Genomic DNA, 25,280 nt, shown 5'->3' on the forward strand with positions numbered 1-25,280 from the left:
CGTTCCCTGCCTGGCCGAGGCCTTAGATGGCAGCCTGACGACAGCAGCCTGACGACAGCAGCCGGTGGCGGCGGAAGAGTTAGATGGCAGCTTGCAGAGGACAGCAGCGGAGGGAGAGAAGGACGGCGGTGGGATAAGAGGACTAGGTTTTTAAGGACCCGGTACATCACCAGTATTAACATTAGAAAAATATTTTTTTTTAAAGGAAGAAGAAAAGCAGGACTTGTTTGGGGGACAAAATACTAACATTTTGTGATTTAAAAAAAAAAACGAAAGAACGTCAGATTTTGATTGGTAAAAAAACTAAAAACCGGAACATCAGAGTTAAACTCATAGTACAAAGCAGGCAGCACTTGTGGAGGCTCCGTGCTCTGCCAGGAGTGGGCGCTGCCTGTCTCCTGCACAGCTCAAGCAGTAATACTGCACTCCTTGCAAGAGAGCAATCCCAACCCAAAGCAGCACCCCTCCCACAGCCCTCCTGTACTGGCAGCTATAACTGTGCCTACTACTAATAACCACTTCCCTGCTGAGCTGCTCACCCCCATTGCAATACATAGCCTTGCACGCTCCTGCAGCAGGGGAGGGGTTAACCAGCCCGTGTCATTGATATCCCACCGCCCTGACCTTTCTCTTTCATTTTCTCCAGCCTGGGACTGGAGGTGTCAGAAGTAAAAAAAGGAGCTGATCGGGAAAGGGCAACAGGCAGGTGACAAATACACAGTCACTTCTTTTTTCCCCCCATCTTGTAAGCACACAAAGTAAGTGGGTGGCCGCATGGTGCAGAAAAGACAAAGATCCCTCTGTGCATGTTTAGGTATTCGAGTTGCATGCAGGGGAGTGTTTTAGGAGCATGTTCTTAGCTGGGAAGAAGCACTAGTACTGCAGTGTCTGAAATCCCCGTTGCAAAATACAGGAAATTGGTACAAATCCCCCTTCTTTGACAGAAGGAATAGAGAGGCACAGCCATACAGTATCATGTACAGATCATGTATCACGTACACAGTATCCGTGCAGTAGCTGTAGTGCAGGCATTTTATACAAAGCCCACACGGTGTCTCTAGTAATGGGCTGGGTACTTTACCTAGCGTGCCTGTAACACAATATTAACTTGGAAGTACTGTACGGTGGGCCTGGCATTCACTGCGCTTCTATTTACGATGTGTAGTGTGATAACTGTATAAGTAAAATGTATATTAATTAAGGTAACCAAACCGTAAATCTCATCTAGAAACTGCTGTGGTTTAACTTCTGCCCCCTTTTTGAGAGCTGCATGAAGCTGGGCTCTTTGAACGTCCTTCACACTGTGTGTATTTTGGTATAGGAAACATTATGCAATCAGCAGGGCAGGAAGTATTTGTTGGGTGGGGGTGCTATACATACAAAATCAGTAACAGTAACAATGTAGAAGCCCAGGGGGCCTTCAGCACCCCCCATGTATGCCATTTAGTGTCTATAAATAAATGTCAAGTCAAATGTTTTCCATTCGAGTAATTGTCACATTATTTTTCATTAACCCTTTCTGTTCCAGAGGGGGGAGGTAACTAGGGGGTCGACGCAGCAGTGACACCCATGCATCCAGCTGGCCAGTAGATATCTCTGTAGGTGGTCAGAGGTGGGTAGATATCTCTGTAGGTGGTCAGTAGATATCTCTGTAGGTGGTCAGAGGTAGGCTGGCCAGTAGATATCTCTGTAGTTGGTCAGAGGTGGGTAGGCTGGCCAGTAGATATCTCTGTAGGTGGTCAGAGGTGGGTAGGCTGGCCAGTAGATATCTCTGTAGGTGGTCAGAAGTGGGTAGGCTGGCCAGTAGATATCTCTGTAGGTGGTCAGAGGTGGGTAGGCTGGCCAGTAGATATCTCTGTAGGTGGTCAGAGGTGGGTAGGCTGGCCAGTAGATATCTCTGTAGGTGGTCAGAGGTGGGTAGGCTGGCCAGTAGATATCTCTGTAGGTGGTCAGAGGTGGGTAGGCTGGCCAGTAGATATCTCTGTAGGTGGTCAGAGGTGGGTAGGCTGGCCAGTAGATATCTCTGTAGGTGGTCATCTGAATCACTCTTTCCCTGTATGTAGAAATAGAACTTTTAAATCTTTTGCTGACAGAGGTGACTGCAACGTATTGCGCTGGATTTGCGGCTACTACGGTTCCAAGTGCTTCAAAAATACTACCCCCCCCCCCACCTAAAACTAATTAAATACGCAAAAAGATTGAGAAAAGAAAACAAAATAAAGGAACAAAAAGGTAAAAAAAAACAAAAAACTAAGCTACAAATAAAGAAGGTTCAGAATGATTGAAAACTGCTTACGAATCCAAATAAAAGAAGCTTACGGTCAATTGTAAAGAAATGTTCTCCTTTGGGTTTTTCAGGGTGTATCACAGAAGTGTGGAGATGTTCTATGTTTTTTATGGGTTTACTGTTTACCCCTGAAACCGTAATGATTGCTGTCCTTCCTTTTTTATTTTTATTTTTTAAGGTCAAAATGGGGTTCTTGCTTTCCAAATCTATGAATGACAACTTAAAGGCGCAACAGGAATTCATGCTCATGAACTCACGACTTCAGGTAGGCCTATAATGTTAACCAGATATTGCTCTTGCTGGGTGGAGTTGATCAGAATGAGGTATCAATAGCAATGTTGCTCTTCCTGATTGCATGTGTTTTTATATACTGTTATCAGGCCGGGTTTCCTACAAGAACACCTGGGGCCCAGGATTCCATTTGGGTGTTGAGTGGGTTGTGGTGCCTGTTCTTGGGGATTTGTAGAGTGGGCATGTGGACCTCTGACCGTATGGGGCCTTTGGGTACATTTTGAGGCGCAGCCTTCCATTGTCAAGTGCCATGGCGTGGAGGGACACTGATGATCTCTGATCATGGTTTTCCAGCAATGTAATCGCATAGAAAGGGTTTTGGAGCACTCCTATAGAAGAGAATAATCATATAGGCCTTTTAAATACCGGTGCTTTTAACTCCTGGGCAGACCTGCAGTTGTCCTTTTGTACATCATTTACAGTAGTTTAGAAGTAAAGAAAGTGGGCACATCGGATCAGTTTCAAAAGGATCTTTTATTTTTAAGTGAACAATGTTTCTGCTGTAACTACAGCCTTTCTCAAGGAAAAACTCCTTGTATCTTCGTGTGTTTTTTTTTTGTTTAAATAAACATCTTAAAGCAGCAATCACACCTAATTTAATTGTTTTACTTATCTAATGGGCAGTCGGCAAGAGTGCATTTGTGGCCCCACGACATCTGTGGACCCTTTGGTTCATGAGCAAATAAGACGGCCATCAACTAGCCATGTTGGAAGATTCAAAATGGCGGTGGAGTCAGGGGTTGCTCCGGCAGCTAATAGAAAAGCTGATGACGTGGCTTTCTATTGGTGACCATGCGGCCATGTTTGTTTTGTTTTTGTTTTTTATAAACCAGGTCAACAAAACTGTAAATATCTTAGAAATCAGGGGGGGTCCTGTATGCTGGGAAATCATCAGCTCCGGGGAACTGGTTGAGGTAAGGTTTAAAAAAAAAACATAAAAAACAGTTACATTGGAGAGACACTGGGAAGAGGTCACAGCGACCGCCAATGAGGATAGCACTTAATTGAGCACAGTCTGGGCTAGGTAAAACTTAGCATTTATCCGGGATAAAAGTCAGGGAGGGAGAGCAGGCAATAGGATGGGAGGCAAAATGCCTGTGTGTCAGTGATTAGTGCAAGGGTTTGAAGTCCTGCTCAGAGTAATTGAGAGCAGGATCCCCTAATAAGTATGATTAAGGTGTATGCTTAATTAGCTGCTGTTTGGTAGTATCGAAAGTGGTGTCTAATTACTATAAATTCAGAGTTGCAGTGATCATATAGCTGTAATAAACCACTAATTGACAACTAAGATTAGTGTAAGATAATAGTCTCAGCCAGGCTCGCAGTGGAGATCTGATCCAAAGTATAATGCTCCAATAGTAGGTAAAGTTTACGTTGTATCACAAAAAAGAGGTAGAGGGGGTAACTTACTTTATTTGACCATAAAAAAAGGGTCAAAAACAGGCCAACATGTTTCGCGCTGCAAGCGCATTGTCAAGGTCCCTATTCGTGTAACCCTCAGCTCAGGGTATTTAAGTGTAACACGAACCCGGAAGTGAACAGGTCGAGCACTGGTTGAGCCTGCTCTGACAATCAAATACCGGTTCCCACGCCCACTGAAACACCAACAATTAGCATAACACTTATGAACATTTAAAAAACGGGTTGCAGAATCACAGGACTTAAAAAGTGGTTACTTTAGTTGCAAACTATTCTGTCTTCCTTGCAATAGTCGGTCAATGAAGAATAAAAAAAATAAAAACAATTCATGAAACTTGGATTATTGCCTCCAGCACATGACATAATTAGAGATTAACAAAGCAACCCCTAGGATATTTCTATTCCAAAAGTTCTAATTGAATTTTTTATGATTGAATACCCGTCATACACCTTATTGCCTAAATCAGACTCAAAAGCAAAGAGTGTCTGTATACAACGTCAATGGCATTTCAAACACCATAAGGATTTAAAGATACAAGGATTTGCAAACATTAAATTCAGCCATCCAATTAATCAACACTATACACAAACAATAAAAAGATGAGTAGATATTACTTTTCACCTAGTTTGTATAATCAATGAAATTACAAATGCAAAAAATGTGTCATTTCTCTTAAAAAAAAAAAAAAAAAAAAAAGTATCTCTAAAAAAACATATCTGATTGATATTTCCAATTGATCCAAGGAAAGTGAAAGATTGTCTCAAATATTAATTTTATCTTTATTTGTTTATAACATAATATATATTGATTTGTCTAAATCTTTAAACTTATATAACCCATATTCCTTCAAGGGAGGAGGGGGGAAGGAGATGGGAGGATGAAAGATAATGTTCAACAAAGTATGAATTTGATTTTAACAAATATAAAATTTGATATAGAATCCTCGGTTAGAACCATCAAATATGTGCAGACACAGATATATATTTTGAAGAATCTGCAGGAGTGATTAATATATCATATATAGATCCATCGAAAGCAGAACTTTCCCGTTTGAACAAATCGTTTCAATACGCTCCCAGTATGAACTTTAACATTTTCTAAACGGTTATTGACTTACATAAAACTTGTACGGAAGATCACCCTCAAAGTTTTTCGGTGATAAATAAAAACAGGAAGAAGTAAATTCCGGAAATCTAGAAAATGTCCCAGGAAAGTTTGAAGACACCCTGGAATGTAATTAATTATTTCGACTTCAGGAATGGGAATCCATCAGATATGGGTTTTTTTAGAGAGAACCTTTTTTTTTTTTTTTTTTTAAGCGAAATTACACCTTTTTTTTGCATTTAGACTTTGCATATGTCATTTAATTGATTTATACAAACTAGGTGAAAAGTAAGATCTACTCGTCTTTTTATTGTTTGTGTATAGCGTTGATAAATTTAATTGCATGGCTGAATTTATGTTTGCAAATCCTTGTATTTTATAATCCTTATTGTGTTTGAAATGCCATAGACGTATGCAGACACTCTTTGCTTTTGAGTCTGATTTAGGCAATATAATGTGTAGGAGACTGACTGAAAGAATATTTCCACAAAAAAGAGTGCATCCCCCATAATGACAGAGTACAACAACACCTATTTCACACCACCAACAGGAGGCAATGTCAAACTAAACGGCTACATACAGAGCTCCAGTTCGTGAGTTTCCTCACTAGCATCAGCTCAGCAGAAAAAAACAATGTACAACCTATTCCTCATGGAGAGATCTGCAATCAAGGAACTGCGAAACACCCACAACATCACCATCAAACCAGCAGATAAAGGTGTGCAGTGGTGCTTATGAACACAAATAAATACATAGAAGAAGGCAATAGACAACTCACAGACAACACCTACTACAAGAAACTCGAGCATGATCCAACCCAGGAATAAACAAAGCAACTAAAATCATTTTCCCAAAATCCACAAACCAGGAAACCCGGCAGACCAATTATAATATAGGTATGAATACACTTACTGAACAAATATCAGGCTTAGTGGAGAATATCCTCAAACCTTTAGTCGCAAGCACCAACCGCTTCATACAAGATACCACATATTTTCTCAATAACCTTAACAACATCAACCAACTACCATCCAACACACTGCTAGTTACCATAGATGTAGAATCCCTTTACAGCAACATCCCCCACAAGGATGGTATTGAGGCATGCCTGCATTTCCTTACAGCATCTCCCCTGGATTAGAAATACAGCACTGAAGTATTTAGCAAACAACTGATAGAATACATTCTCACACACAACTACTTCAGCTTCAACAAGGAGATGTACCTACAACTAATGGTGACTGCAATGGTTACCAAGATGGCACCGCAATATGCCAATCTTTGCATGGCAAATCATGCACAAAGTTTCCTCATATTTGTACATGCCCCTACAAATATTACAGATACATTGATGACCTGTTTATAATATGGACTGAGGGTGAAGGAAATCTAAAACAATTCCACGAGTCCCTGAACTCATTCCATCCATCAATTAAACTCAAAATGGATTATTCGGCAAACCTAGTAAACTTTCTAGATACAACAGTAACACTGAAAAATGGCAAACTACACACATCTGTATTCAAGAAACCAACTGACAGATGCAGTTACCTCCACAACTCCATCTTTCATCCCACTCATACCAAACAAGGTATCATACACAGCCAGGCTATAAGATACCACCGCATATGCTCTGACACTGAAGACAGAAACAGGCATCACACAACCCTGACCGAATCGTTCAGACAGAAGGGATACAAGCCAGAACTAGTACATCTGCACTAAAAGCCCCACGAACACCTGCTACAATACAGACAGAATCTACCACACGTATACCACTAGTGGCTGCATACAACCGTACCTATAGGGAAAATGCAAAATAATAAAATATCTGCAACCCATGCTGGCAGAGGATGTGACATTAAAAGAAATCTTCCCCAAACCTCCCATTCTTGCGTTTCGGCAACCACCAAACCTCAAACAGAAATTAGTCAACAGAAAACTTCATAACGAAATTAAAGAAACTGATAATGGTACAAAAACATACGTTGCAAACTCTGCAAACATATATGCCAAGATCCCACAGCCAGTCACAACAATGGAACTGTAAATGTTAAAGGATCATACTGCTGCACATCCAGGAATGTTGTATATACTGTATGATTCAATGTAACAAATGTGACCAAGGTTGCTACATTGGGGAAACCAGCCAAAAACTTAAAGGCAGAATGAATATGCACAGACACTCTATACAACACCATGAAGAAGGAAGATACTGCTCACCAGTGGGACATAATTTCTCATTCCAGATCATTCCATAAATGATCTAAAAATCAAAATCCTCAATGGAATGTTTAAAAGCACCCAAGAACGGAAAACATTTGAACTCAGAATGATAAGACTCTTTGACACCAAAACAAGTGGACTTGATGCAGACATGGGGTTTCCCACACACTATCACTATTGTTTGTAATTATCCTGTCTGCCTCTCTTATCCACAACTCTCGCCCCCAGCACCCTCTTCCCCCTCCTCCATGCTGTTACTTGTCACCTTCTTCAAACCTCCCTTTCTCACCTACCTTATCTATTCTCTTTTCTGCTTTCCAAACCTCTGCCGAAGAGGAGAACTCTCAAAAGCTTGTCCTATGACATAAATTGTTAGTCCAAATAAAAAAAAGGTATTACCTAATACTGAATTACTCATTTAATCTGCTATATATACACATCTATATATTTTGTGTGTGTGCGTGTGTGTATATATATAGCGCGCACACACACACACACACACACACACACACACACACACACACACACACACACACACACACACACACACAGTGATTCCACAGTCCAAGTGGACTGACTCCTATACCGGCGTCTGACGTCACGACCACGAGATTCTGGATCCCGATCGCGGGACTTTACTGCTGGAGTAACAACACGGCATACAAACCTGGGATTCCACTGCAGGAGCAGCCGCTTCACTGACGGAGGAGTCCAAAGCCAGATTGTTTGTGTGATAAAATCTGGCAGTGTGGCTGTATGTTATCTGCTACATTGCAAGTAGCCAATTTTCTATTGCTTATAAAAACTTGCCTTTTAGTACTTCACTATTGTGGCTTCTCTTTCATTCTCTATAGGATTTCAAGAAGTTGGAACTTTGTTACTATCTCGGACCTCTTCCATATTGGTTATATTATTTATTATCTATTGGTCAATTCATTTGCGCCCTTTTATTCATTTGTTTTTTGTTTATGTATCAAATCTTTGTCTGAGGTTAGAATTTAGTGGCTGCATTTAGGTGACTTATTTCATTACATATTCTGGTTTATTGCACACTCATAAGTGTGTGTGTGTGTGTGTGTGTGTGTGTGTGTGTGTGTGTGTGTGTGTGTGTGTGTGTGTGTGTGTGTGTGTGTGTGTAATTCTTCAAGCATTTATAACATCTGTACTATATATTTTTTATTACCTTAGCTTGTGGAAACACTGCTGAAAGGTAGTATCCAAAGTCCAGCAACTGACCAGATCCCAGGCAACATAAAAGGCCTTTGACACTGTCCCACACAGACCACAAATTAACAAGTGCCAATGTTTGGGATTGAACGGTGGATGAATGGATAAGACGCAGGTTGAAAGATAGGCAACACAGGTTTGTGCTAAATGGAACACATTCAGAGGAGGAGCGTGACCGGTGGAATACCTTGGGGATCTGTGCTTAGGACCGGCGCTCTGTAATATCTTTTTGTGACACTACAAATCATCTGGAAAGTGTATCTCCTTGCAGACGACACAACAGTCAGCGACAGGGTTGACACTCCAGGGAAGGTACACAAAATGATTGATTTAGGTAGATTAGAGCAGGGGGACGCAAACTGGGGGGCGCTAGAGTTTTTGGGGGGGCGTGGCAGTTAGAGACCCCGCGCTGTTCAGCAAGAGGCTTCTGTAAACACTCTTACCTGGCTTCGGTCCACGCGTCATGGCGACGGGTGTCAAATGACGCTGCGGGGTGACGTCACATGACCCCACGTTAAAGTTAAGGGGGGCGCGAGCCACAGGGAGAGCAGGCAGGGGGGAGTGCAGAGCAGGAAGTTTGCACACCCCTGGATTATAGGAATGGACAGTGTAACAACTACAATTTAATGCCCAAAAGTGCAAAATAATGCACTTGGGTCACGAAAATGCAAAAGGCAGACTACAAGATTAATGGCAGTATGATGTCAACTGCTATAGAGGAAAAGTATACTTGGGTGTAATTATTTTAACTAACTTAAAAGTAGGCAAGTAATGTATTTTAAAATGGACATAGACATAAGGCTAACCTAAATGTAAAATAAATCCAAGGATCAAGTAGTGTGAGGTTTTACAGCAGATGGGAAAATGGGCAGACAAGATGGGTCAAATGGTCCTAATCTGCCGTCAAGCTCCATGTTTTTCTATTCTGTTTATAGAGTGTCAGTGTAAAAACATGCACTTAGCTGATGTGCAACTGCAGTGAAATTACCAGGGCCAGTCAGTCCGAGGGTCACTCCAAGGTCCTTTGGGGACTTGATTTGGTCCGTGGGCTCTGCAAGTTGCGGAGATCTGGTTTAAAGCATCATGCCACCTGGGATTCCGGTTTGCATATATGTCAAGCTGATTAATCGGGTTAAAAAAAAAAATAAAGGCAATGTTTTCTAAGGATTTTAGTATATATCACCCTATTTTTGGTACTATTTCCTGCCTTGATGGAGAACTGTGGCTTTCAATATAAACCATTTATGTTCCTTCCAAACCAACCACTAGGTGGCACAATTTTTCTGTATAACATTTGATGTTTGAAAGTTTTTTTTTTTCTTTCTTTCTTTTCATGTATTTTTTTCCCCCCAAAGTCTCAATGTTTGAAAAATGCGTAGGCAATATGCAGGGAGAAAATTAGGGGATTCCGTGACATTCCCACCTTGAGTGAAAAAGTAACACTAGTTATTAATCACTAACCATTATCTACTTGGTAACTTTTAATCAGTATCCTTGTAAAAAGGCATGTATTGTATGTAGCTCAGTTTGGTTGGTAAAAGCAGCACTCCCACTTCCTCTTATTTATTTATAATACATTTGTGTTTATTTGCAGTGTTTGAATCAGGTCGTCGTTGTTCCCACCCCTTCCCCCCAACCTAAAGTAAGGAGGTACGGGTGCAGCCCTAACATAGCCCATGACTCATTTCTGAATTATTATTTATTTATTTTTCTTTAATACAAACACATCTGTTTTTTCCCCATAAATGTGTATTTTTAAATGGGGTCAAAAAGGACTTTGCCACCTTACTCTACTCTGGGAAGCAACAAAAGAATAACATAAGTAACACTAAAATGAAGGGGGGAAAGAAAAAAAAAAAAAAAATATATATATATATATATATATATATATATATATATATATATATATATATATGTTCTTCAGTATTAGGTGATACCTTTTTTATTGGACTAACAATTTATGTCATAGGAGAAGCTTTCAAGTGTTCTCCTCTCTTCTTCAGGTCAAGCAATACTGGTATACAAAGGATTCAATGGCTAAAACAGTGTAGGGAGAGGGGAAAAAAAAACAAAAAAACACTACACTGTTTTAGCCATTGAATCCTTTGTATATCAGTATTGCTTGACCTGAAGAAGAGAGGAGAACACTTGAAAGCTTCTCCTATGACATAAATTGTTAGTCCAATAAAAAAGGTATCACCTAATACTGAAGAACTAATTTATTCTGCACTATCGCAACTGGACTAACACGGCTATTTTCTGCTATAATATATATATATATATATATCAGGGAATGAAACACAAAAGCGCACCGTAGGTCAAGATTTAATTAAAACATGTTAGTAGTAGTAACAATAAAAATTTACATATAAGGTTAAGTACATCCAGTACAGGTATTGAGGTGCAGAGGAAACAGTCCTGGTGGTGTCCTGGGCATAAAGAGATGGTGCAGAGGCTTACAAGGTAGACCCGCGCGCTGGGGCTGCCTGGCTCAGCACCACGTTGTTCTTACTTCCGGGTTGCAGCTTCTCCGTGATTTATTTTGTTTTTATTAGTAAAAGGTTGAGTGCATATTGTTTGCATTCATAATACCTGTAAAGCCTCGTCAGTACATTGCATTTAATATGCATGTACTCCTATTGGCTAATTCTCTACCCTATCGGGAACCCAGTATTACTGTTTAAAAGGCCCCCACGTAGGTGTCCAAAAATATGCCTGATGAAGCACAACTCTGTGTGAAACGCGTTGCGAAAGCCCTACGGTGCAGCTAGAAGTCAGCCCACTGGTGTACCTACCCCCAGCTGTCCCATCAACAACGAGAGACCCTTCGGCACGCCGGAGTGAGTTCCTCTGGGGAACCGGCGTTTGAGGCGGGCTACTATTCACGGGTCCTGCGAGAAGCTGCAACCCGGAAGTAAGAACAACGTGGTGCTGAGCCAGGCAGCCCCAGCGCGCGGGTCTACCTCGGAAGCCTCTGCACCATCTCTTTATGCCCAGGACACCACCAGGACTGTTTCCTCTGCACCTCAATACTGGATGTACTTAACCTTTTATGTAAGTTTTTATTGTTACTACTACTAACATGTTTTAATTAAATCTTGACCCTCGGTGCGCTTTTGTGTTTCATTTCCTGCTGTTGCCCGCGTTTGGAGCCATCCTGCGACGGGACCTGTGGAGGAGGGGTGCCTTCACATCACATCAGCTGCAAGAGGGAAGAGTTGATCCACTACGAGATCCTGTTAGGAAGCAAGAGCGCGGTTTGACTTTCTCATATATATATATATATATATATCTCCAATAAAGAATATCACTTGTGAGCACATTCACATGTCTCAGACAGGTCTGCAACCCTGCCTTTCAACCATTATCACCTCACATACAGTGCTCCCACTGCAGCAAGGGATTCTGGGAGATGACATGCAAATGAGCACACAATGTGTCACCTTTTGCCTGGAATATCCATTCACATGGAGCCCATTTAAGCTGATGTATCGCTGTTCACACAGCTTTTAAACACAGCATGCTAGTCCCATGCTGTGTCCAAGGAGGGGGGGGGGGGGAGAAGGGTGCTCCAACCGTTGATAAACTTCATCCAGTAGTCAATAAATCTTAAAGGGCCCCAAATAGACTATAGCGGAGTGGGTATATTTCAAAATGGCCTGTGAGTCACCAATACATACCAAGATCAATGGTATTTAGAGGAAGCGTAATAATGCTCAATTCACCTCACATACACCTTATATGAATGATCCAGGTAAAGGTACTCATCTACAATGGTCATAAAGAATAATTGTAAGATTCTTACCCACTCCTGTAGTCTCTGGTGGTCCACTGTGGCGTGCCAGCCATCGAAATAGAAATCCAGAGCAAAGAGAAAAAAGGAAGCAAACGGTGGTGAAAAGTAATATCCTATTTATTCAGCACATAGCCAGTAAAAACATCACCCCAGGAGGGGAACAAAGATCCTCCTACGCGTTTCGGATGGGTAGGTCCTTTATCAAGGAGTATGGGCATGGAGCAACCTGGGTTTCTTATATACCCCTCTCTTAATCCCAAATAATTGAGGCTAATTGATAAAATTGACATACCCCTCCACTGCGCATGCCGTCACGCGAGGCGCCACCATGTCGGACAAAATGCCGAGGGGTAAACACGCCCCCTCTCTCCGCCCGCGCATGCCCACTAGAGCGCCGCAATCATTGTGTGCCTCACCATGGGCCTGTCAATTCGCAATGCATCCCCGCCACCCAGGACGCACCTCCGGGCCGCTGGTTGGTCCGTGCGCCGCACCTCAGCCAATAGGAGCTTTGGCCTGAGACTGCTACACACCCATGATCAGAGAGACAGATCCCCTTACCACTGCATGTGTAGATGCATCTACACACGCAGTGGTAAGGGTTTTTTTTCTCATTGATCATTCATTGTGTTTATTTTACAGGGTGGCCTTGCCAGGGATCGCAGTGCATGTTCTGAGTGACTCTGGGCCGCCCGGAGTGGCACTGACAGGTGGGTGTGTAGCAGTCTCAGGATAAATAGGATATTGCTTTTCACCACCTGACTCCCTGGCAGTGCGCGGTTTGCTTCCTTTTTTTCTCTTTAGTCCCATGCTGTGTTTAAAAGCTGTGTAAACAGCGATACATCAGCTTAAATGGGCTCCATGTGACATGGATATTTCAGGCAAAAGGTGACACATTGTGTGCTCATTTGCATGTCATCTCCCAGAATCCCTTGCTGCAGTGGGAGCACTGTATGCGAGGTGATAATGGTATTCTGATATTCTTTATTGGCTATATGCTAACCGTTGAGGTTTTCTGTCGCCTTTTTCACCCACCATTACTTTAAAAAAAAAATATATATATATATATATATATATATATATATATATATATTTAAATTTAAGTATACCTTTTGCTTCATTCATTGTAACATCGCCGGAAGAAGTGATCAGTGTATCTCGAAAGTTCGCACAAATAAAAGCATTTCGTTAGCCACAGAACGGTATCATCTATTTATTTTTTGATTATTGAAGCTCGGCTAACACGGTACTGATACCTCTACATGTATATATATATATATATATATTATATATATTCTTTTTTTTTTTTTTTTTAAGTGCATTGGCTGAAGGGGGCGCAAGTTGATGTAACAGTGGCAAACACAATAAAGACAGCCTGGTACCAATAGTGACGTTCTTACATTCTTAACCCTCAAGAAGTTCTCAAATGCCAATCAGTAGGATAAATGTTCGCCTCTTGTTAACTTTGTGTGAAACAAAAAATAATTACTTGTACGTGTGTGTCACTGAATCTTTACGCCTCTGCAAATTGGATCCTAGTCTGTTGGAGATCTTGCTCCTTTTGGTCTTAACTAGGAGCAGCCATCATTATACAGATAAAAGTGTAGGCATGTAGAGGCTACCAAAGGACAATAATAGGTTGGTGTCAAAAATGTCAACGGAAATACAATTTGTGTTCCTTCAGAGGAGCAGCTGTTGTTAAATGGCTTTGTCTTCATTAAAACTTTTGGGCCTGTGTGTAGAATAACCTCTTATGGCGCTGAGGAAAAATGGATGGAACAAAGTCTTGTGCAGAAATTTCTTCTTGTATGGATACCTCAGAGAGGGAGACAAGAGATATACAAGAAACACCACAATAGTGTATTACCCTTTAGACAATATAAGACATGGTAATTAAAGTACAAAGAGCATTTAATGGTTAAAACAATTGTGTCTACAATTGGTATAAAACATATACTGGATTAATAAACAGTAGATGAACTTCTGTTGAATAAATGAAAATGGAGGCTTCCAAGCGCTTGTGCTAAGTGAAGCCGTGCTGCTCCGCCAATGGTAAAACTGAAATCCTACTCACCGTCCTTGAGTAGGACATGTGCAGTGGTACGGGGTCTTTTGCCAGGGGTTGCCGCCTGCTGTGGGGTGCCGGACGTCTGTTCGTGAGGTGCGGGGAGATTTCCTGGTATGCTCGTGGTCTCTATACCAGCCGAGTGAATTGCAAGCGTCTCCTCCGCTGACGTCACCGCCTGGTTGGTACAGCTACGGTGTCCCTGGATGACCAAGGACGGTGAGTAGGATTTCAGTTTTACCATTGGCGGAGCAGCACGGCTTCACTTCGCACAAGCGCTTGGAAGCCTCCATTTTCATTTATTCAACAGAAGTTCATCTACTGTTTATTAATCCAGTATATGTTTTATACCAATTGTAGACACAATTGTTTTAACCATTAAATGCTCTTTATACTTTAATTACCATGTCTTATATTGTCTAAAGGGTAATACACTATTGTGGTGTTTCTTGTATATCTCTTGTCTCCCTCTCTGAGGTATCCATACAAGAAGAAATTTCTGCACAAGACTTTGTTCCATCCATTTTTCCTCAGCGCCATAAGAGGTTATTCTACACACATCTTCTAAATCTGGGTGGAAGATCCCAGATCAACCCCTAAGGCAGCTCAAGGACTACCTTCATCAAAAGACTGTATCACAGGTTTTGTTCTTTTGTCTGTATAACATTGAATACACTAGCGCTTATTTACACTTATCATTTTACCCCTTAAAACTTTTGGGCCACTGATAAATGTCTGCTAATGGAACAATATTAAAAAAAGATGGCCCACTGCAATCTGCTGCTTGCTGGCAAAAGGACGCACACATTGGGTTCTAGAAAACGAAAATTATTTTGTATTTCTCGTATTTTTACACATTTATTGTATTGTGGTTTTAAAAATACAACTTACAAGTAAATAAAAATAATAATAATAATATTTTAGAACATCGTATTTAATTTTGTACGGGGTTGACTACCATATTTTTCTACGAATTGATTTCGGTCAAGCCTTCTATATTATGATTTTGGTCTTCAGAAGAAGTATTGCTATTATTGGCTTTGCTGCGTTGGGATAAGGAAATTCCTTTCTGATGGTGACTTTTGTAATCACTCCAGCATTGTTTGTTCAGATACATACAGTAGAAGGACTCCTTTTCTCATGTGGAATAAATCGTATCGTGGAATCAATTGTGCTGGTCAAAGAGTCCAAAAATGTAAAATTACATTTGCAACGCTTTTAAAGCAGTGGTTCGCACCCTTTTTGAGGTAAGGGCATCCCTGGAGGATTTTTTTAAAAATCGGGGCACCCATACTCCTCAGACCTCACGCATCCCCTTTCTGCGCACAGTCACATACCCACCACACCCCCTCACCCACATCTTACACACTCCACATTCACCCTCACACATCATACTCTCCCTTTTATTTAATACACCACATTTATCCCCTTCCTCATAAAGCACACTCACTCCCTCATAAAGCACACTCACTCCCTTTCTCATAAAGCACACTCCCTTTCTCATAAAGCACCCTCACTCCCTCTCTCATAAATCACACTCACTCCCTTTCTCATAAAGCACACTCCCTTTCTCATAAAGCACCCTCACTCCCTCTCTCATAAAGCACACTCACTCCCTTTCTCATAAAGCACACTCCCTTTCTCATAAAGCACCCTCACTCCCTCTCTCATAAAGCACACTCACTCCCTTTCTCATAAAGCACACTCACTCCCTTTCTCATAAAGCACACTCACTCCCTTCCTCATAAAGCACACTCACACCCTTCCTCATAAAGCACACTCACTCCCTTCCTCATAAAGCACACTCACTCCCTCATAAAGCACTCACTCCCTTCCTCATAAAGCACACTCACTCCCTTCCTCATAAAGCACACTCACTCCCTTCCTCATAAAGCACACTCACTCCCTTCCTCATAAAGCACACTCACTCCCTAAATCATAAACCACACTAGCTCCCTTTCTCATAAAGCACACTCACTCCCTTTCTCATAAAGCACACTCGCTCCCTTTCTCATAAAGCACACTCACTTCCTTTCTCATAAATCACACTCGCTCCCTTTTTCATAAAGCACTCCTTTTCTCATAAAGCACACTCACTCCCTTTCTCATAAAGCACTCACTCCCTTTCTCATAAAGCACACTCACTCCCTTTCTCATAAAGCACTCACTCCCTTTCTCATAAAGCACACTCGCTCCCTTTCTCATAAAGCACACTCGATCCCTTTCTCATAAAGCACTCACTCCCTTTCTCATAAAGCACACTCACTCCCTTTCTCATAAAGCACTCACTCCCTTTCTCATAAAGCACACTCGCTCCCTCTCATAAAGCGCACTCACTCCCTTTCTCATAAAGCACTCACTCCCTTTCTCATAAAGCGCACTCGCTCCCTTTCTCATAAAGCGCACAAGCTCCCTATCTCATAAAGCGCACTCGCTCCCTTTCTCATAAAGCGCACTCACTCCCTTTCTCATAAAGCACACTCCCTTTCTCAATCATAGACTCTGCGTTCATCCCTTCTTCTCTTAATACCACAAAATGTCCCCCTTCCAGGGTGGGGGCTGAGGGTCTCCATGCCCTAACTGTTGACCGTTCCTCCCTTTCTCACACCACCACTCTTTCTCCTCTCTCCCTCCCTTTTTTTTTTCTTTTTCCAACCATGGAACACATTAATTGTTATAAGTTTAACTTATTCCCACCCCCCCCCCCCCCTCTTCTCTTTAGCTCTTCAAATTTTGGTGAAACTGTTATCTGTTCTCTTTCTGTAGCTGGAAACCGTAAAGGTCCTTTTTTAGAACTGTAGCCAAGTCCCCTTCTTACTTCCGGTGCAAAGGGGGGATGGGGGGGGGAGCTGCCTGGCTTGTTGGGGAGCCACTCTGGTACCCAGGGACAGACGGCAGCCATTTGTGGGGATATTGCGCATGCGCAGGATGTGACGAGTGCGTCGGCCATCTTGGAGGTGCACCGCAGGCTACATTGCACATGCGCAGGACCTGGCCGATGCGGTGTCCATCTTTTTGAGTGTGATGCAGTGAATAGAATACACATGTGCGGAGGCCCAGGAGCCGGAAGAAGAGGAGGATATCCTCCGTGGGACTAGAGCCCGCGAGTCAGTCAGAAGAAGGGAGATAATGGAGAAGTAGCAATGCTTCCCTGGACTAGGCCTAGACTTGCCCCTTAGGCTCTAGCTAGGCCCTGAGCCACTTGAGTGAAGTGTTGTAAGGAACGCCCCAGAATGGGACGCTTTTCCATTAGTGCACAGCAGTACTATTGCATCGGTGACCGGACCCCACGCAGTGCTCTGGGACCAGGCCGCAGGCCACATACAGTAGACATTCCGGTGAGAGATTCCAGCTGGAGCTCGCCCAACTAAGAGGATCAGGACCCTTAGGGCGTGAGGGGATTGTTGTTGGGACCTGACTGATCTTTTGATCCGATCTTACACTCTGCTCATATTACTCGACCTCTCCGCAGCATTTGACACTGTGGACCATCCTCTTCTCCTTCACATTCTCCATACTCTTGGTATTCGGAACAAAGCTCTATCCTGGATCTCATCCTACCTCTCCCATCGTACTTTCAGTGTCTCTCTTGCTAACACCTCCTCCTCCTCCTCTATTGATCTCTCTGTGGGGGTACCCCAGGGCTCTGTCCTGGGACCTCTTCTCTTTTCTCTATACACACTGACCTAATCGCATCTTTTGGGTTTAAATATCACCTCTATGCTGACGACACACAAATTTACCTTTCAACCCCTGACCTTACACCTGCTATACAGACCAAAGTTTCTGAATGTCTCTCTGGAATATCATCCTGGATGGCCATCTGCCGACTGAAACTTAACATGGCAAAAACAGAGCTCCTTATACTTCCTCCCAAACCTGGCCCTACTACCTCCTTCCACATTACTGTTGGAAATACGATCATTCACCCAGTAGCCCAAGCACGCTGCCTAGGGGTCACACTCGATTCTTCTCTCACATTCTCCTCTCACATTCAAAACGTTTCTAAAACTTGTCGCTTTTTCCCCCGCAAAATCACAAAGATACGCCCTTTCCTCTGTTACTCGTCTGCTAAAACACTGACTCAGCCCCTCATTGTCTCCCGTCTCGATTACTGCAACCTCCTGCTGTCCGGCCTCCCTGCTACTCACCTCTCTCCCCTACAATCTATCCTAAACGCTGCTGCCAGAATCACTCTACTCTTTCCTAAATCTGTCTCCGAGTCTCCCCTCATGTAATCCTTCTCTTGGCTTCCGATCAAATCCCACATCTCGCACTCAATTCTCCTCCTCACTTTTAAAGCTTTACACTCTTCTGCCCCTACCTACATCTCAGCCCTAATTTCTCGCTATGCACCATCCCGACTCTTGCGTTCTTCTCAAGGATGTCTTCTTTCTACCCCCTTTGTATCTAAAGCTCTCTCCTGCCTTAAACCTTTCTCACTTTCTGCCCCGCACCTCTGGAATGCCCTTCCCCTCAATACCCGACTAGCACCCACCCTATCCACCTTTAAGACCCACCTTAAGACACATTTGCTTAAAGAAGCATATGAATAGCACTGGATAATCCTGGACACATGATACATAAAGCTTTGCCCCCTGCAGACGCACTTACTAGAATTCCCTCCTACTGTCTCTATGTTCCCCTATCTACAAATTATATTGTAAGCTCCTCAGAGCAGGGACTCCTCTTCCTTAATGTTACTTTTATGTCTGTAGCACCTCTTCCCATGACCTGTTATTTATATTATTTGTTATTTATACAGTATGATTACAACATGTATTACTACTGTGAAGCGCTATGTACATTTATGGCGCTATATAAATAAAGACATACAATACAATACAATCCGACGACGACACCTGGGTACAGGTGTGCCCAGGCAGGTATCCTAAGTGCACCAACGGCTCAGAACACTTTGGGGTTGTGCTACCTCACACTTTGGGTGTGATTGTTCTGTGGACACCATGTGTTTAGGGGCCCAGGGCACCCTCAGTACTTTGGGGGATCACCAAGTGTTGGGACATTGTGTCTACACGGTTGGTACCAAGGGTACTGTTATGTGTTCAGCATGTGTTATTGTGTGTGTGTGTGTGTGTGTGTGTGTGTGTACAGTAAAGATCCGTTATATACATTGTGCGTGTGTGTGTGTGTGTGTATTATTAGTAACTGGTTATTGAGTCCTATGTGGGACCATCCCGCTCTGCTGGGATCCCTCATAGGTGCACCGAACAGAGAGCGAGCTCACCCCTGGCTCCCAGTCGAGGAGGCTTAGGCCTCCTGTGAGCATCAGGTACAGTACTGTAGCACGGGTAGTCGCCCGCGTAGTTCCCATAGGCATAGGGAAAGGTGCTGTAACGGGTATTCCCCCACCCCCAATCGCAGATACAGTGAATGTGGGGGGAACCTATATGTTACCAGGTGTGGTGCGTTATACCTGTCAGGCTCACAGGAGGTCTGAGCCTCCGCCAGTGAGAGCCTGGGGTGAATCCTCTGGAACGTTCTCGGTTTCAACGCCTCCACCTGTGTAGGGTTCTAGGGATGTAGAAGGTTGCCTACACAGGACCCGCATATACAATAACCACGTACTCAGGGATGTATATAACCAGTTTACTGTAACGCAGAATAAATATGCAGGCAATAACACACACTTATAACATTCACTACTAACAGAGTAACTCCACAGTCACCGTATATCCCCACACTGGGTCCACAGCCCAACCCCCTGGTCCCGTGGTCAGCGCTGCCACTATGTGTAGTTGTGATATGTTAGGATACGTTGGTGCACTTATGGGGGATACCTGCCGAGCGCTCCTGCACTCGGGCCTGCAAGCGACTTCGAAAAGGGTCTGCCGCTTGGTGATCCCGTCTGATCCAATGTTTCCTCACATGGGTCCGCCAGGGGCGATCCCACCCTGGAGATAGTCTCTGTCTCTGTGGGCACAGACGTGAGCCCAAGTCTGTTCTCTGGGAGCGCAGCGTCCGCTGTGTCCCTATCTAACACTAGGACTAAAGTGACAGGGTCCCTAACCTAGGGCCTGTCCCTGTAGCACCACAAGCTGGGGAGTGAAGACCTATCTGGGGCCTAGGGGGTTACTGTCCTAATCCGTTCCCCTAGCTCTTCCCGGTCCTGACTGCTAACTAATACTCCCAGCACCCGCAGCAAATGTGCTACACACACGATGCCTTCTTGTCAGCCCTCACAGCACTGACAGCCGTGACACTGACAAGACTGCACACCACACGCACCTAAGGGCAGGGTCCCTAACCTGGGTCCGTCTCTTATTAATTACCCACTAACCTAGTGGGGAGTGGGGCCTACCTGGGCCTGGGGTTTCTCTGGCCTAGTACAGCAGAGCCCTGCTCTGTGTACACTACCTTCCCCAATCTCTTCCTGGATCCAACTGACAAAAACCCTGTCTGCACACAACATTGTTGCAACTGCAGCATGAGAATCTGCCAGCTCTATTGGCTTCAATGCTGCCTGTGACCAGTGTGAAAGTGCAGTCCCCAGAGGCTGCTGGGAATTGTAGTCCTTGGCACAGCTCTTTCCTATGGGGACTGCGTGCGCGAACTTTACTGCGCATGTGCGACGCTGTAATGGCCGCTGCTACGCTTAACTGCGCCTGCGCAACCTCCCAGAGCTCCGGCACACTGGCGATGGCCACCGCTACCCTGGCCAATCTCTGCGCATTGCGCGAACCTCGCGTCGCAACCAAGATGGCGGTGTCCGCCGGGAGAAGTCGCCGTTCCTTTCCCCCACTGCCACTGGGGTAAGGCAGGGGGCAAAGGAAGATCAGGGGAACCGGGGGGGACACCCTTACAGGGCCTACAGAACAATTGGCAAAGATGACTAACAAAAGTGCATGCCCAAACTGTATATGTGAGTGTTGCCACCAAATAGTCAGATTTCTTCCAATTGTAATGGTGAAGCAAAAGTTCTGAATAATGAAAAATGGTATTTACCCATATCTTCAGTGTGTTCTCTTTTTTGATGCACTACATTACTAAACAGGGCTGTACTCTACGTTTTAGTAACATTAAGTACATATGGAGTTTATTGCAGCTTTATCCCATTTAGTTCTGTATGGGTCACTCCAGATGTGATCATTCCATTACCAGAGGAGACCTGTGGTGCATTTTAGACCACTAGCAATGAGGACATAAAATGCCCAGAGAAATAAAATGTATAAAACCTGAGTGTAGAAATGCATGTAGTTTAAAAATAAAATAAAAAATTATTCTCACTTACGTGAAATCTGACGGCAGTGACTTGGAGGCAGCTTTTTCTTTGCACCATTCTAACAGATGTGAAACTTCTAGGCAGGTCTTTCTCACGGTCTACAGCAGAGGAGTAAGGAGCTGCCCGGAGGCAGAGCAGGAAGGCCGGGGAGGAGCGCGCCCCAACGGTGCCGACCCGGTGTCTATGCCGCTATAGCGCGCTCCTCCCCGGCCGTCCTGCTCTGCCTCTGTGCAACTCCTAACTCCTCTGCCGGCTTCTCCTCTGCTTCCCTAGTACCATCAAGTACCATCATCTCCCCCCGCCAAGTACCCTCATCTCCCCCCGCCTGCCTCTACCACCCCCCCTGTCCCACTGGTAGGCATGAGGAGGGGAGAGAGAGCTAGGGGGAGAGAGCTGAGGGGGATGATGATGAGAGGGGGGAGAGAGGATCAGGGAGAGGATGGGGGAGGGAGAAAAAAATTGAAGTCAGTATTATCTGATTTATTTAAAAACAAAGCCATAACATTTGTCATATTTTAATGTTTGAAAAAAGTCATGTGATTTGGATTACATCAGGCAGGAGGGGCCCGACTAATATCACAGGTAAAAAGGGTGGGAGGGGTGTAAAAGGCTTGCTCACCCCTGGGACTCTACAGTACAGAATAAGCTGGTTTATGATAAGAATTGTTGGTATGCATTCACTGCCAACATTGTTTTGTCTGTCATTTGGAAGCACAGTTTATCTAGATTGAGATATTATTTATGGCTCTGGTTTTATTTGTGTTCTGCTGGGGTAATAGGGCTCCAGTGTTACAGTTAAGTATAGTACTTCCCACATCAATGTGTCTGGACATGTTAGATTATGAAACTTCTACACCGTCTCTTAGCCCTTAATGTTAATTATGTCTGATTTCAACAACTTTTTGGTAAGTCAGAGAATTTATAAACATGTCAATATACTTTATTTAAGCAGTAAAGAACATCCCACGGAAAATGATATTCTGTTTTTCACGTAAATTATGCATGGGTATTTTTATAGCACCAAGCAGGTGCACTTTGCTTTACAATGTTTTACACAATTACAATACAATTAGAGTACTGGGAATTTAATAATACAGGTGGGACAAGTGCATCAATGAATGTACTGTAACATTGGCAGAAAGGAGCCCACACCCTGTCATCTTTAATCTAATGAGCTAGTGTGGAGACAAAGGCTGCGGCCAGGCTGGGAGCTGGCGCTTGAGCGTCGTGGCGTCGTGCTCTGCTCGTGCTGCAATTACTGGCCAGCTAGTTGTGCGAGCGGTGGGGCATGTTGGGGGCCGTGGCAATGATGTCACGGAGCTGGTTCCCCCTCATTGGGCGAACTGCTCACGTGACGCATCAGCAAGTAGCCAAATCAAATTTGGTTGTCTCGCCAAGCAGCAAGCACACGGACACATGCGCGCTCGTGCCCTCCCCCTGGACGAGGGCATTCAGAGTTATGCCTCTGATCACGCTGATGGTGCGCGTAATTCGCTCCACCCTAGCTGCAGCCTAACTGGAGCAGGAGTACATTTGAGTGTATTGGTGAGTTTAAGTGTGTCGTGATGCTAGAGATGGAAGGTGCGTGTGGTGCACATTGAGAGGGAGGGCGTTCCAGAGGTAGGGTGCAGCATGTGAGAAGGGTTATACGTGTGAGAGATCGGTAGAGACACATGGATAAAGAGAAGACCGGCCTGAGCAGAGCATAGAGGGCGAAATAGGGATATAGCGAGATATTCAAGCTGAGCTATTGGTAGGGAAGAAGAGCGGGGCACCTTGAAAGAGATTAAAATAATTTTGTAGAGAAGGGGAAGTTTAATAGGGAGCCAGCATGCTTTTCAGGAGGAGAAATATGAGATGGATACAGAGGCGAGTGTGGTTATTAACGCAGCAGCATTTTGATTAGATTGAAAGGTAAAGAGCAGCATTTTGATTAGATTGAAAGGTAAAGAGCTGTAAGGCAGTGAGGGCAGTAAGGAGAGATGGCATTAGTTCAGGTGGGAGAGGAGGACCTGCAATAAGGTTTTATTTCAGCAATCAGACTGAGAAGGAAGCGGCAATATTTGGGAATAGCATTAAGGAGAAAACAAAAGGGAAGCGTTAACAATGCCACCAAAACAGGCTTGGGTAACTGTATTGTTTTTGTAGTGTTACTGACGGTCACGAATGTCACTACCTGTGGGCAAGTGACTGTGTATGTGGTTAAAACCTCCAGCTGCCCAGCTGACTCAGTCACCTGCCCACAGGCCACTAAAAATGAGCAATAACTCGGCAAAAACCATCTCATTACACCTCAAGACGCTCCCACCACAGGAATCATTTAAGCTCTTACCCTAAGGTGTTCCTGTGTCCTGTCTACTAGAAAATAATATAATTAACACACAACCTAATCTAGCAAACTGTTAGAAAATGCGGTTAATTACGTCAAAGTTCAATTAGAGTCCAAAAACGGTACTTATAAAATTTTAGATTTACTATACGAAGTGTACAGTGCTTGTTACAGAAAGATAGCAAAAACATGTACAGTATGTATGAGAGAGAATCGCAGCACACAATGGAAAAAAAGCCTCAGCAGAAGCAAATGTGGTGCAGGGTAAAGGATAAATAGTTATAGTCTGTGAGGATCCCTAGAGATCCAATATACCGGCACAGCACGAGAGATTATCACACAAAAGTGGATTATTGGGTCCAAAATGCATACATATGCCCAACGTTTCGGTCCCCATTGGGACCTTCTTCAGGGGTCGAGACGTTGGCATATGTGTGCATTTTGGACCCCATAAACCACTTTTTATGTGATTTATCTCTCGTGCTGTGCCGGTATATTGGATCTCTAGCTGTTTGTTTGGTAAAGGCCATAGGAGGAAATAAGAAAATGGGAAACCAAGGATGAATCCTCAAAATGACCAATCTCCTAGTCAGAGAGAAGAAAGGAGGTACAGTAGCAGGAGGAGGATATGACCGCAATTCATAGGAGAAAGAAAGAGAAGGAAAGACCGTAGGAGAGTGCAACCTCTATAACATAGTCAGAATCAGAGAGCCAAATTTCAGAGCGCGAGAAGAAGAGGTCACACAGAGAACCTTGTTCGAGAGGGAGCGAGTATCCAAGAGTGATGGTGCAGACCAAGAATAGAGACATAGGAGGAAAGAAAGAACGAGAGCAACTAGGAAAACGGAAGCTGAAAAATATCTCTAGCATCAAGGAGCAGGAGAGAGGAAGGAGGCGAGATTGGGACTTGACAGAAAACAGAAAAACAAGGCGCACAACGCACATAGTGTAATAGAGTATAAAACGTGACTTTATGATTAAAAATAAATATATCTGCGTACATCAAGATAATGATTACAAGCGGTTGGTTATTAGGTTTACCACACCATGTGATGACCGGAGGTAGCACCCTTGGTAAGTACCAGCAGGGGATGTATCAGCAAGCGTCTCGTCTGCTTCTTACTTCACAGCTGCGGGAGCTACAGCAGGAGATGTATCAGCAACCGTCTCGTCTGCTGCGGGCTCCAGTGCTCACCGTCTTGGGATGGTTTGTGTGAATGTCCTATAGTCGGAGTCCCAGAGCACACGGCTCCAAGCGGCGTGCTGTTCCTTGCGGGGCGCCCAGCGATGAC

General features: G+C 43.8%; 1 protein-coding gene across 2 annotated transcripts in view; it reads left to right on the forward strand.

The window, feature by feature from the left end:
- The first annotated feature begins 440 nt into the window (after positions 1 to 440).
- PLGRKT (plasminogen receptor with a C-terminal lysine) overlaps positions 441 to 25,280 on the forward strand; it is a 68,256-nt gene continuing 43,416 nt past the window's right edge. The window contains exons 1-2 of one of the 2 annotated variants that reach the window (XM_075596718.1): positions 441 to 702; positions 2,466 to 2,552. In XM_075596718.1, the coding sequence (XP_075452833.1) occupies positions 2,472 to 2,552 (81 nt within the window). In that variant the 5' untranslated portion in view covers positions 441 to 702; positions 2,466 to 2,471. Of the gene's footprint in view, positions 759 to 2,465; positions 2,553 to 25,280 lie in introns of both variants that reach the window. The other variant, XM_075596709.1, reaches the window with a different exon arrangement.

This window comes from Ascaphus truei, chromosome 1 (genome assembly GCF_040206685.1).
Source record: "Ascaphus truei isolate aAscTru1 chromosome 1, aAscTru1.hap1, whole genome shotgun sequence".
NCBI classification, from domain to species: Eukaryota; Metazoa; Chordata; class Amphibia; order Anura; family Ascaphidae; genus Ascaphus; species Ascaphus truei.